Raw genomic sequence first — 15,485 nt, forward strand, 5'->3', positions numbered from 1 at the left:
AATCACCTGTAAACTTTTCAGAACTTCTCAGGCTTCCTCCCATGCCTACTGAAGCAGAAACTTTGGTATTGGGGCTCAGCAATCTGAATTTTAACAAGCTCTTAAGGCAACTTTGATAAGGTATCTCTTTTGTATTTCACTTCTTTTTTTTTTTTTTTTTTTTTAATTGCATTTTAGGTTTTGGGGTACATGTGAAAAACATGCAAGGTTGTTGCATAGGTACATTTGTGGCAGTGTGATTTGCTGCCTTCCTCCCCTTCACCTATATCTGGCATTTCTCCCCATGCTATCCCTCCCCAACTCCCCACCCCCCTCTATCCCCCCCTCTCCCTCCCAACAGACCCCAGTGTATAGTGCTCCCCTCCATGTGTCCATGTGTTCTCATTGTTCAACACCCACCTATGAGTGAGAACATGTGGTGTTTGATTTTCTGTTCTTGTGTCAGTTTGCTGAGAATGATGGTTTCCAGGTTCATCCATGTCCCTACAAAGGACGCGAACTCATCGTTTTTGATGGCTGCATAATATTCCATGGTGTATATGTGCCACATTTTTCCTGTCCAGTCTATCATCGATGGGCATTTGGGTTGGTTCCAGGTCTTTGCTATTGTAAACTGTGCTGCAATGAACATTCGTGTGCATGTGTCCTTATAGTAGAACGATTTATAATCCTTTGGATATATACCCAGTAATGGGATTGCTGGGTCAGTATTTCACTTCTTAAGAGGAGTGGAATGTCTTAAAAGCAGATTGAAAAATTTGAGAGAAAAAAACTGAGTCTGCTAAGCTAATTGGGATTTTTTGGGTGACAAGCTTGTTCATAGAAGGTAGCATTATATAAGGTTCTGTCTCTTGCCATGTAATAAATTCTGTGTGGTAAGCTCTGTTTAAAAAAAAAAAAAAAAAAAAAACTTACTGTTTTTAAGTTTTTTGATAAAAGCCATCCTAATGGGTTTGAAGTGTTCTCTTACTGTGTTTTTGATTTGCATTTCCCTAATGACCAGTGATGTTGAACATATTTTCATGTGCTTATTGGCCATTTGTGTATCTTCTTTGGAGAAACGTCTATTCAACTCCTTTGCCCATTTTTAATTGTAGGAATTATTTACATATTTCAAGTATTAACCCCTTACCAAAATATGATTAGCAAATATTTTTCCCATTCAGTGTGTTGTCTTTTTCTTAGTGTCTTTTGAAGCACAGTAGATTTTTAAAAATTTTTGGTGAAGCCCATTTATCTGATTTTTCTCTTGTTGACTGTATTTTGGATGTCATATCTGAGAAATCGTTTCCAAATCCAGTGTCATGAAGCTTTTCACATGTGTTTGCATCTAAGACTTGTATAGTTTTAGCTGTTATGTTTACACCTTTAATCCATGTTGTGTTAATTTTTATGTGTGATATAAGGTGAAGATCCAACTTCATTCTTTTGCATGTGATTATCCTGGTTTCCTAGCACCATTTATTGAAAAACTGTCCTTTTCCTATTGAATAGTCTGGGAACCCTTGTCAAAAACCATTTCACCATATATGTTAGGGTTGTATTTCTGGGGTATTATATTCTATTGGTCTATATGTCTGTCCTTATCTCAGTACTATACTGTTTTGATTATTATATCTTTGTAGCGAAGTCTTGAAATCAGGATCCCTTTAAAAGTTCACATGAATTTTAGGATGGGTTTTTCTATTTAAGCAAAAAAAAAAAAAAAAAATGCCCTTAGGATTGTCATAGAGATTGCATTGAATCTGTAGATCCCTTCAGTTATCTTCCTTTTTTAGTGGTAAAATATACATTATCTTCATTCCTTCTTCAAATTTTTTCTTTTTGCCTTTTATTCTCTTTTGGCTTTTTGAGTTTCTTCTTGTTAGTCTTTATTTCTCAAATAACTTACTTGTTTTACTTCTAATATTTTCCTTAGCTCTACCACCTAATTTCTGAGTTTTTCTAATTATTACTATTGGGTTTTTTTTGTTGTTGTTGATGTTGATGTTTTTATTTCTCGAGACTGAGTCTCATTCTGTCACCCAGGCTGGAGTGCAATGGTGCTAACTGAGCTCACTGCAACCTCCACCTCCCAGGTTCAAGCAATTTTCCTGCCTCAGCCTTCCGAGTAGCTGGGAGTACAGGTGTGAGTCACCACGCCCGGCCTCTAATTCTTATTTATGTTGATTTTTTTTTTTCATATCTTGTTTCATTTTTAAATGTCTTTAGCTCATTCTGAAATAGTTGATTATGATTTTGACTTGTTTTTTGGGCACATTTTTCTGACGTGGCTTTCATTTTCTGTGGGGATGCTTTTCTGTTGCTGCTTTTTTATTTTTATTTTTTTTTACAACTTTTTAGAGTATTTACCTTGAAGCTTTACTGTTTCTTATTTTGATGTGAAATTAGTTTTTCTTATAAAAAGATAGACATTTAGAAAGTGTTACTACTTCACAGAGCTCCTTATTTTGTTTTTTTTGTTTTGTTTTGTTTGGTTTGGTTTGGTTTGGTTTGTCAGTGTTTAAAAATAAGGCAGCTTTTTTTTCTGAGATTTCCTGGCTCTGCTTCTCCTTGTCTTTTGGTGTACACCCACACTGCCCAATATGATAGCAATGAGGCATGTGTGGCTACGTACATTAAAATTAAATTATATTAAGTTATAATATTTTATTTCTTCAGTTGTACTAGCCACATTTCAAGTGATAAATAGCCATGTGTGGCTAATGACTACTCTGTTGAATAGCACAAATACAGAACATTTCCACCATTACAGAACTCTATTGGACAACACTGATCTATTCCTTTTCTTTCATCTTTGTTGTCACTGTCCTATTCAGTTTTTGATTGTACTCTCAGCAGTTTCTCCTCAGTGTGGAGTCTGACTCAGAGGGGAGCTTTAAGGGTTCATAGGGCCTAGACTGCTATAGCTTCTTTAGCATATCTTTGATATGAGGTCCTTACACTCATTCAATAATGGAGAAGGCAAATTATCTCCCAGCTTTAACTGCTATTATCCAATTTCCCCATCATGCTATTTAGTGGATTTCTACAACCCTGTTTTGGGGTTCTCCTTTTCTACATAGTCCATTAGACACTTCCCTATTATTTCCTTTTTTTTCTTCATCCTGTACAGATGCTGACATAATGCAGGTCTTGTAGCTATAGTTGCTTTGTCTCTACCCACTTGTATTCCGTAATGCCTGGGGATACTTTATCAGTCAGTTTTGTTGTAAATGCTGTCTGTGGTTTGGGGGTTTTGCTATCTGCATGCTCAGTTTTTCATGAGGATTTAGAGAAATGTTGCTTCTACCGCCATATTTGCAGAATCCTTTCACACAGTTTTTTTTCTTCCTGCCTATCTACCTACCTACCTACCTACCTACCAACAGGGTCTCACTCTGTCACGTAGGCTGGAGTACAGTGGTGTGATCACAGCCCACAGCATCTTTGAATTCCTGGACTCAAGTAATCCTCCTACCTTGACCTCCTGAGTAGCTGGGACCACAGGCAAGCACCACTATGCCTGGCTAATTAAAAATTGTTTTTTGTTGAGACGGGTGTCTTACTATGTTGCCCAGGCTGGTCCTAAACTCCTGGACTCAGACGATCCTCTCACCTCAGCCCCCCAAAGTGCTGGGATCACAGGCATGAGCCACCATGTCCAGCCTCATATGGCATATCTATACATATACATGTGTGTTTTGTACAGCTACCTTTGCTAAAGTCTCTTAATAGTTGTAATAATTTACTTAGAAAATCTTCTGGGTTGTCTACATATCCAATTATATAAATTGACTATTGTATTTCTTCTTTTTTAATGTGTTTTATATATTTCTTGTCTTATTTTGTCTAATAATTCAACTATGTTGAAGTGGTGTTCTGAATTTAAAAGGGAAAACTATCATAAATTACCATTAAGCATGATGTTTACTTTAGGGTGTTTTTTTGTATTGTTGTTTTATAGATAAGGTATTAGTTTCCTAGGGATGCTATAACAAAGCACTACAAATTGAGTGACTTAAAACAACAGATATTTGTACACTTGTAGTCCTGGAGGCTGGAAGTCCAAAATCAAGATTTCGTTAAGGCTATGCTCTCTCTGAAGACTTCAGCAGAGGGTTCTTCCTAGATTCTAATGTTTGCCAGTAATCCTTAACTTGTAGGTTCATCACTCCAATTTATGCCTCTGTCATCGCATGGTGTTATCGCTGTCTTATGTCTTCACATGGTGTTCAACTATCTGTGTCTGTGTCCAAATTTCCCTCTTATAAGGACACTAGTCGTTGGTTTAACGCCCATCTTATCAATTATCACCTCATCTTAACTTGACTATATATACAAAGACACTATTTCTTAATTAGGTCACATTCTGAGGTTCTGTGATGGGCATGAATTTTGGAGGGGACAATATTCAACCCAGTACAGATAACATACATCAGATTTGGGAAGTCCTCATCTATGGATCATTTGTTAAGAGATTTTATATTTTGTTGAGATGATCATATGATTTTTTTCTCCTTTATGTCACTAATGTGTTCAATTATATTGATGGAGTTATTTATTTATTTTATTTTATTTTTCCTGAGATGGAGTCTCACTCTGTCAACCTGGCTGTAGTGCAGTGGCACGATCTCAGCTCACTGCAACCTCTGCCTCTCGGATTGAAGTGATTCTCCTGCCTCAGGCTCCTGAATAACCAGGACTGCAGGCACACACCACCATGCCCAGCAAATCTTTGTATTTTTAGTAGAGATGGGGTTTCACCATGTTGGCCAGGCTGGTCTTGAACTCCTGACCTCAGGCGATCCGCCATCTCGGCCTCCCAAAGTGCTGGGATTACAGGCATGAGCCACCGTGCCCGGCAGGAGTTTTTGGTTTAAACCAGCCTTTCATTCCTGGAGAAAACTCAACTCAGTCATGATGTTATTCTTTTCCTATTTTACTTGGTTTGGTTTGTTAATATTTTGTTTAAGATATTTGTGTTTCTCTTTGTGAGTGAAATTGGTCTCTAATTTTTCTTTTTCATTTTGTCCTTATTCGGTTTTAATATGAAGGGTATACTGATTTTATTAAAAAGTTGCAGGGCATTCCTTTTTCTGTTATCTAGAAAAGTTTGTAAAACTTGAATAATTTCTTCCCTAAGATGTAAAGCTATCTGGAGAGTGATGCCAGCAAGATGGAATGGGAAGCCCTGGACACTCCTTCCCTGAACAAGCATACTGATTCAGCATTAATTCATGGACAAATTCTCCTTATGAGAAATCCAGAAACTGATCAAAAGGTTCCTGCACTCTGGGTAAATGTAAAATCAGACTCACCAAAGCCTACAGGGAGATTCAGGAAACCCTGTTACTAGAATCCCTACTCCTGGCATACCATATGATCAGAAAGAGGCCCTTTAGCTCCCAGCTTCAACCATGGGAGGGAGAAAATTGGTTCATGTGTACATAACTCCAACTTTTCTGAGGGGGCTCACCAGAGGACTGGCTTCTGTCCTGCCAGTGTTGGAGCTCTCACAGGCCTGGCACAGTCTAGCCATGTGGAGGAAAATAGATATAGCAGCTTGGACTGGTAGACATCACACTTCTCTGCCCTAGGCAGCACAGAGTGAGCAGATTAAAAATCCAGCTCTCAGCTTCTCTCTCGGGAGAGAAAGGGTTGATTTGGGGAGAGGAAGAGTATTCCATGACCCAACTTCTCTGGGGCTGCCCCAAGATTTGGCATCTATCTTGCTAGTCTAGAAGCTCTGACAGGTTTAGCATAGTATAGCCAGCTAGGGAAGAATCAAGACAGTGGCTTGGGCTGGTAAATACCATGGTTCCTACCCCCAGCTCATTACACAGTGAACACACAAAAACCATAGCTGTCCTGCTTCTTCGTCAGGAGGGAAAGAGTTGGCCCAGGCATGCAACACCATTACTTTTCCGTGGGCTACCCAAATGACTGGCCTCTGACTTGCCCATCTCAAAGTGTTAACAGGAACTGGCATTATCTAGCCATTTGGAGGCAAGTGACAGCAGAGATGGAGTTTTTTTTTTTCTTTTTTTGAAACAGAGTCTTGCTCTGTCACCTAGGCTGGAGAGCAGTGGCACAGTCCCAGCTCACTGCAACCTCCACCTCCTGGGCTCAAGCAATTCTCTTGCCTCAGCCTCCTGAATAGCCAGGACTACAGGCACACACCACAATGCCCAGCTAATTTTTGTATTAGTAGAGACAGAGTTTTACCATGTTGGCCAGGGTGTTCTCAAACTCCTGACCTCAAGTGATCCGCCTGCCCTTGGCCTCCCAAAGTGCTGGGATTACAGGCGTGAGGCACTGCGCCCGACCAGAGGTGGAGATTTTAGCTAGCAGTCACCATAGACCCTCCCTCCAACCTAAGTTCAGCACAGAGCAGTAGACAAAAATCTCTAGCTCTCAGCTTCTCCCTCAGGGAGAGAAAGAGTTGGACAAAGTGTACAACAGTCCAACTTTGGTGGGAATCACCCATGGAACTGGCTTCAGAATCACTTGTCCCAGTATACTGATGTGAGGCATACCTTACATGGCTGGGGGCACAAAGCAAGCAGGCTGGACTAGCATGAAGGTTTGAGAGGCCCCCAGAATCTCTGACTGGGCTCATTGGTGGGGATCTTTTCCTGTACAAGGACAGTTCATGAAGCCTAGGAGAAGTGACTACTTCATCTAATGTGGAGATACCAACACAGAGACTTAATAGAAAATGAAAAATTAGTGTTCTCTGGAGAATACTGACACATTTAATATTTTTATTACACAATTCAAAATGTTTTCCAGTTTCCCTTGTGGTTTTTTCTTTGACTCATGAATAATGTAAAAATATTATTTCTGAGTTTTGAAACATATGGGGATTTTATTGCCATTTTTAAAGCCATTATAAAGTAATTGATTTCTAGCTTAATTATAAGATTGTCATTGATTTTAGACTGAAATAAGTTGAGATTTGCTTAATGGTTAGGTAAATGATCACTTTTTGTAAATATTCTGTGTGCTTGAAAGAAATGCGTTTTCTGCAGTTTTTAGGTACTGTGTTTGTACATATATGTACAGCTGTTCCTTGACTTACGATGGAGTTACATCCCAATAAATTTATTTTAAGTTGAAAATATTTAAGGTGAAAATGCAGTTAATTCTGGCAAAATAGCAGGCATCTACAACTTGCGATGGTTTGACTTAATGATATTTTGATTTTATAATGATGGAAAAGCAACATGCATTTAGTAGAAACCATAACCCCATCATAAGTTATAAGGAGCTCCCAGACTTACAATTTGGTTACATCCTGATAAACCCATGATAAGGTCAAAAAAATCACAAGACAGAGACCACCTGTATACACACGTGTATAAATTTAAGTTTGTTCATTTTGTTTGAATCTTCTATATCAAAACTCATATTTTGTGTACTTTATCACTTACTGAGTTGAGATGCTGGAATGTCCCTTTATGGTTTGCATTTATCTATTTCTTTATTTAATTTTATTATTTTTGCTTTATATATTTTAGGCCATACTATTTATACATATAAAATTAGTAGTGTAATATATTTGTTTGTAGAAGTTTTATTGTTATGAAGTGATCTTCTTTATATCTAGTATTATTTTCTGCCTTAAAGTCATTTCTTTCTGATATTAATATATCCACACTTTGGTTAATATTTTCCAGATCTTCTCTAATCCCTTTACTTTGAACTTTTAATATATTTATATTTTAGGTGTGCTACTTCTAAAGAACATGTGGTTACATATTTTTAATCCAGTGTGACCATTTTTGTTTTTTAACTAGTGCATTTCGTGTTTATACATTTAATATAATAGGTATATTTGAGTTTAAATCTTTAACTTTATGCTTTCTATTTTTTTTTTTTTTTGAGACAGAGTCTCACTCTGTGCTCAGCCTGGAGTGCAGTGGTGCAATCTCTGCTCACTGCAACCTCCACCTCCAATGTTCAAGTGATTCTCATGCCTCAGCCTCCCAAGTAGCTGTGATCACAGGTGTGCGCCACCACATCCAGCTAATTTTTGTATTTTTAGTGGAAACTGGGTTTCACCATCTTGGCCAGACTGATCTCAAACTCCTGACCTCAGGTAATCTGACTGCCTCAGTCTCCCAAAGTGCTGAGATTACAGGCGTGAGCCACTACACCCGGCTTCTATTTATCATTTCTATCCTGTTTTACTCTCCTCTCTTGCTTTCTTTGGGATCAGTATTTTTAAATAATAGACTTTACTTGTTAGAGCAGTTTTAGGTTTACAGAAAAATTGAGTAGGAAGTATAGAGAGTTTCCATATACCCCCTCACCATTCTTCACATGTTCAATTTCCCCTGTCATTAACATCTTGCATTAAGGTGCTATATGTGTTAGAATTGATAAGTCAAGATTGATATGTTATTATTAACTAAAGTATTTACATTAGGGATTTGTCTTTGTGTTTTACATGATATGTGGTTTGATGAATGTATAAAAACGTGTCTACAAAATCAAACACCAGATGTTCTCACTCATAGGCGGGTGTTGAACAACGAGAACACATGGACACAGGGAGGGGAGCACTACACACTGGGGTCTGTCGGGGAGAAATAGGGGAAGGACAGCGGGGGTTGGGGAGTTGGGGAGAGATAGCATGGGGAGAAATGCCAGATATAGGTGAAGGGGAGGAAGGCAGCAAATCACACTGCCACATATACACCTATGCAACAATCTTGCATGTTCTTCACATGTACCCCAAAACCTAAAATGCAATAAAAAAAAAGAAACCAAAGGCATTGTTTAAAAGATAAAATATTTAAAATCATAACCAAAGGTAAGAGGAGAGAGGAGGGGAGGGGAGGGGAGAGGAGATTCGAGGTGGGCAGGGAAGGGGAGGGGAAGAAAAAAGGGTCACATGGGCAGCTGCTGTATAGAAACATCAAAAATCTAAAAACAATATTTTAAGCAAAATGTCATTACTAGTATTTATACAGATTAAACAAGCTCTGTTTAAATAAAAAAAAAAAAAAGTGTCTACCATTATACCATACAGAATAGTTTCAACTCCCTGTGGTTCACCTATTCATCCCTTCCTCCCTCTCGTTGAACTGGTGGCAACCACTGATATTTTTACTGTCTCCATAGTTTTGCCTTTTCCAGAATGTCACGTAATTGGAATCGTGTAGTATGTATCCTTTTCAAATAGCTTTCTTTCATTTAGCAATATGCATTTAAGGTTCCTTCATGTCTTTTTATGAGTTGGTAGTTCATTTTTTTATTGCTGAATAATATCCCATTATCTGGATATATTAGTTTATACACTCACTTATGGAAGAACATATTGGTTGCTTCCAAATTTTGGCAATTATGAATAAAGCTACTACAAATATCTTTTTGCAGATTTTTGTGTAGACGTAAAATTTTGACACATTCAAGTAATACCAAAGGTGCAACTGCTGGATTGTATAGCAAGAATATGTTTAGTTTTGTAGGAAACTGCCAAAGTGTCTTCCAAGGTGGCTATACCATTTTGCATTCCCACCAGTGATGAATTAGAGCTCCTGTTGCACCACATCCTTGCCAGCATTACATGTTGTTAAAGTGTTTTGAATTTTAGATATTTTAGATGTGTAGTGGTATCTCATTGCTGTTTTAATTTGCAAAACCCTAATGACATACAATATTGAGCATCTTTTCATATACTTATTTGCCATATGTATATTTTATTTAGTGAAGTGTTTCTTCAGGTCTTTTGCCCATTTTATACTTTGGGTTGTTTGTTTTCTTATTGTTGAGTTTGAAGAATTCTTCATACATGTTGAATACCAGTCCTTTATTAAGATATGTGTTTTGCAAATTTTTTTCCCAATGCGTGGCTTTTATCTTTTATTATTTTAATGATGTCTTTCACAGAGCAGTTTTTAATTTTAATGGAGTTCAACTTACCAATTTTTTCTTTCATAGATAGGCTTTTAGCATTGTGTCTAAAAAGCCATTGCCAAACCCAAGTTAACCTAGATTTTCTCCTGTGTTATCTTCTAAGAGTTTTATAGTTTGGGGTTTTATATTTAGGTTATAATCCATTTTCAGTTAATTTTTGTGAGGTTTGTGGTCTATGTCTAGATGTACTTTTTTACATGTGGATATCTAGTTGTTCAAGCACCATTTGTTAAAAATACTACTTTCAGTGTTTTTTACATTCCAGTCTTCCCCTTCTACTTGTATGAAAATTATTTACTGCTTCTAATCTCTTAGTGGCTATCCTAGAAAGTATAGAATCCTTTCTTAACTATCTTCCATGTTTGTAATCACTCTGTGCTGCACTATGGCTATTGTATTCTGTTTTATCTTTCAATTCACTAATTTTCTTTTCATCTGTTTCTAATCTGCTACTAAACCTGTCTATTATGTTTTAATTTGGGTAATTGGGTTTTTCATTTCAAAAAGCTTCTTTGTTTCAAATTCCCAAGGTCACATTTTATGGTCTCTGTTTCCTACTAACTTCACTGATATACAAAGTATTTAATAACTGGTATGGCACAGGCAATAGTAAAATAAGATGGATACCATCTAGAAACAACCACTATAACTGTATTAATTTGTACCATTGTGTATCAACCCACATACATATATTTTGAGCATACATTATATTTCTTTAAATTTTGAAAGTGTCGTTATTTTATAACTAGTGTTTCATAATTCTAGCATCTGCATCTTGAGGGTCTGCTTCTGCTATTTCTTGTTTCTGCTGTTTATGGTACCTTGTTTCCAAGTGTGCTTTGTTATTTTTTTTAACGTGTGCAACTCCTGGTTCTTGAAAAATTATTTATGGAAATATTTCAAAGACTAAGATGAAGGTGCTTTCCTCCAGAGAAGATTTACATTTGCTTCTGTAGATGTTTGGGAACTATCTAAACAAAATTCTCAGCTTTAGGTCTTTTAGCTTCCTGTACAACATAGTTTGGGGTAGTAAATACATTTGTCTCCTAGTATTACACCTCAGGGATTGTTTCCCTCCATCCCATTGTGCTGCCTTCTATTCAGCACCAAGATAACTTTATTTGCAGTCCCCTAAGGAATCTAAGTAGGAGTGGGTTTACTTTTGCCTTTTCCCTAGTCTAGGAATGTGATCCCTTGGAACTTGATGTCTGTTCCCTTACCTAGTGACATTCCTCAAAACTCAAGTTAACATTTGCTTATATTTGCAAATGCTTACCAGATAAAAGTGACTTTCCTTTTCTGCTTACCTCTCTGAGACCTCACTTTTCCTTAGATTTTGCCTTGGTAATTCTTTTACTATCTTGTCAGTTGCTCTTATTCTTTCTGGGAAAAAAAGTTAATATTTCATCCAACAGTTTTGGTTGCTTTCAGCAGGAGGGTGAGTCTGACATATCTAACTCACTCTATTTCCAGAAGTAGAACTCACAGTTACTTTAGCATTCTAGAAGAGCAGTTCGGGAAATATTTTTCTTAGATTTATATATTTTTATTGTGAATATCCCTCAGCCATTTTGATTACCTTAATGATATTAGTAAAATATGGTAACTCCTTCCTTGTAGATTTTATTAAAAGGACCCAATGTTTTCTTTTCAGGCCAAAGAGGCAGTGGCAGAAGCTGAACGACATGATCCTAGAAACATTTTTACTCAATTTTATGTATTCAAGATTGCAGTCATAGAGGGCGACTCTGAAAAAGGTATAAATTTTATTTGTGATTTATATTTGACTAGTAACACAAAGCATAAATAATCCTCTTCAAACACAATGGGAAAAGAACATTGTTTTTAAGACAATAGAATTGAATATATGTTCTATCTTTCCTGTGTAAAGATGATACAACGATGCAAAAAGAAACTGTGGAAGGTTATATAAAAGTTAAAAGAACAGTGGTTACCTATCGAGGGAAAAGGAACTGGGCAAACATGGGACAAGAATTGGGGAAAGTCTTATCACTATGTACTTTTTTTACTTTTATTTAAACCAACCTATTCAAAAATTTAATTTAAAAAGCTGTGTGTTAGATTATACTAAAAACCCATATCAGTTAAGAATTGTCTTCAAAAAGTGAAAGTTGGGATACCTTTTGATTGTTTTCACTTACTTGGGAGGAGATTGATGAGAGATTTGGCCTTGAAATGGAGTTTATCTCCACAGAGCGGACAGTGTTGGAATTTTACACGTGACCCTCGTCCCATTAATGTTGAGGCCTTTCCATATGTTAAGCATAGTTTCCTAGCTGGTGTGTTTGCATAGGCACATGTATGTTGAATTGGTTATAGATATGCCTTTGCTCAGATATGAATGCCTTCAGCCCTCAGCCCTCAGGGTAGCTGAACTAATCCTGAGGCATTCTGAGCTCCAGACTGTTTGCCGTTTGTTTGGCATAAATTAAGAAATTCAAATTAATGACTCCAAACAAAATTTATAGACTCCAATTAAGCAACTGTTTATGGACACCTACTAGGTACAAGGGACGCTATTATTCACTCCATAAGAAAAAGGATCATTTATTTTACATTTAAAAAGAAATATTCCAGAATAGTAAAGTACATCTGTATAATAATTAAGAAATAGTAAATTAGAGGTTAATACTGCTGTCATGTTCATCACCAAAGTTTTCGTTAGAGGCTTGTAGGCATTTGTTTTACTTGATATACCATGTTTAAGGATAAAAGAACTTGAAGTTTTTTGCCAGTAAAAATGCCAAAAATAGGCTGGACACGGTGGTTCATGCCTGTAATCCCAACACTTTGGGAGGCTGAGGCAGGCAGATTACAGGGTCAAGAGATTGAGACCATCTTGGCCAACATGGTAAAACCCTGTCTCTACTAAAAATACAAAAAATAGCTGGGCATGGTGTCGTGCATCTGTAATCCCAGCTACTCAGGAGACTGAGGCCAGAGAATCTGTTGAACCCAGGAGGTGGAGGTTGCATTGAGCTGAGATCGCACCACTGTACTTCATCCAGCCTGGCAACAGAATGAGACTCTGTCTCAAAAAAAAAAAAAAGAGATAAAAATAGTAATAAATTCCCTGTTAAATCTTTTGCTTGAACATTAGTTTTAAAAAATTGTTTTACTTTTTAAATACAGCATCAGATCAACCCTTTTATTTCTTCTCCAGTTATCTGTGACCATTTTTTTAAAGTCATGTATATTGAACATACATATAATCTACTCTTGCTGGTATATGGTCCTATGAGGTTTATATATGTTAAAAATTCTATGAGTTTTAATAAGTGCATACAGTCATATAACTATCACCACAATGTAGGAAAAAAATACCTCAGGCCCCTTTACTGTTACTCCTCACCACTTTCAGCCCTGGAAATCAGTGATCTCTTCTATCTCTATAGTTTTGTCTTTTCCAGAATGTCATATAAATGAAATCATACAGTATGAAGCTTTTTGAACCTGACTTCTTTCACTTAGCTTAATGCATTTGAAACTCACCCATATTGTGTGTATCCACAGTTTTTTCTTTTTTATTGCTGTGTGGAATTCTACAGTTTGGAAATACCACAGTATGGAAAAATTCATTTACCAGTTGAAGGGTATTTGGATGGTTTTCAGGGTTTTTTTCACCTCTGAGAGAAGTTCAAAGTTTTCAGTTTTGATGATTGTAAATAAAGGTGCTATAAAACATCTCTTTACATAATTTGTGTGATAATATTTTTTTGAGATGGGTTCTCACTCTGTCACCCAGGCTGGAGTGCAGTGGCATGATCTCAGCTCACTGCAATCTCCACCTCCTAGGTTCAAGCAATTCTCCTGCCTCAGCCTCCTGAGTAGCTGGGACTACAGGTGCACACCACCATGCCCAGATAATTTGATGATAATATTTTACTTCTTTAGGGTAAATAGCTAGGAGTAGTATTGTAGACTTAGATGGAAAATATATGTTTAACTTTATTAGAAACTGCAAAACTGTTTTCTAAAGTGGCTATACAATTTCACATGTGAGCCAGCTATGTTTAAGAGTTCTAGCTGATCTACATCCTCATCAGCACTTGAAATTGCCCACTTAAAAAAAATTTAGCCATTCTGGGAGATTATTAAAAAGTCAGGAAAAAACAAATGCTGGCAAGGCTGTGGAGACATAGGAATGCTTTTGCACTGTTGGCGGGAATGTAAATTAGTTCAACCATTGTGGAAGACAGTGTGGTGATTCCTCAAGGATCTGGAACCAGAAATACCTTTTGACCCAGCTATCCCATTACTGGGTATATACGCAAAGGAATGCACATGTATATTCATTGCAGCACTATTCAAAATAGCAAAGACATGGAACCAACTCAAATGCCCATCAGTGATGGATTGGATAAAGAAAATGTGATATATGTGTGTGTGTGTGTGTGTGTGTGTGTGTGTGTGTGTATCTCTCATAGAATACTATGCAGCCATAAAAAGGAATGAGAGCATATCTTTTGCAGGGACATAGATGAAGCTGGAAGCCATCATCCTCAGCAAACTAATATAGGAACAGAAAACCAAACACCACATGGTCTCACTCATAAGTGGAAGTTGAACAATGAGAACATATGGACACAAGGAGGGGAACAACACACACTGGGGCCCCGTGGGCATGGTGAGGGGAGGGAGAACATCAGGACAAATAGCTAATGCATGTGGGGCTTAAAACCTAGGTGATGGGTTGATAGGTGCAGGAAGCCACCATCGTACACGTATGCCTATGTAATAAACTTGCACATTCTGCACATGTATTCTGGAACTTAAAGGTAAAAAAAATAAAGAACAAAAACTTAGCCATTCTGATAGTGGGTAATAGTGTTTTACTGTGGCATTAAGCATTTCCGTAATGTCTAATATTTAATATCCATGTATCTTCTTTGGTGGAGTGTTTGTATAAATCTTTTTCCCAGTTTAAGATAGGGTACTTTGTTTTATTATTGATTTTTGACAGTTCTTTATATATTCTGGAAACAAGTTGTCTTTTTTAAAAAATTACTTTTTTAATTGGCAAATAAAAATTTTATATATATATATATATATATATATATATATATATATATATATATATATATAATGAACAACATGGTGTTTTAAAGATATGTTTACATTGTGGAATGGCTAAATCAAGCTAATTAACATATACATTACCACGTATCCTTTTTTTTTTTTTTTGGAAGCAAGGTCTTACTCTGTCACCCAAGTGGAAGTGCAATGGAGTGATCACGGCTCATTGCAGCCTTGACCTCCCAGGCTCAAATGATCCTCTACCTCATCTCTTTTATTTTTTGTAGAGATGGAGTCTCACTATGTTGCCCAGACTGGTCTCAAACTCCTGGGCTCAACCAATCCTCCTGCATCAGCCTCCCAAAGTGCTAGGATTACAGGCATGACCCATCACAGCCAACCCTACCTCACATACTTATCTTTTGTGTGTGTGTGGTGAGAACACTTAAATTCTCAGTGATTTTTTGAGACTAGAATACATTGGGCCAGGTGCAGTAGTGCACGCCTGTAATCCCAGCACTTTGGGAGGCTGAGGCAGGCAG

General features: G+C 37.1%; 1 protein-coding gene across 1 annotated transcript in view; it reads left to right on the forward strand.

Moving 5' to 3' along the window:
• LOC105732804 (testis-expressed protein 11) overlaps positions 1-15,485 on the forward strand; it is a 210,374-nt gene that overhangs the window by 79,312 nt on the left and 115,577 nt on the right. The window contains exon 8 of the mRNA XM_012475041.2: positions 11,561-11,663. Coding sequence (XP_012330464.2) covers positions 11,561-11,663 — 103 coding nt within the window. The remainder of the gene's footprint in view (positions 1-11,560; positions 11,664-15,485) is intronic.

This window comes from Aotus nancymaae, unplaced genomic scaffold (genome assembly GCF_030222135.1).
Source record: "Aotus nancymaae isolate 86718 unplaced genomic scaffold, 86718_ANA_hifiasm-v0.15.2.pri h1tg000081l, whole genome shotgun sequence".
Taxonomy (NCBI): Eukaryota; Metazoa; Chordata; class Mammalia; order Primates; family Aotidae; genus Aotus; species Aotus nancymaae.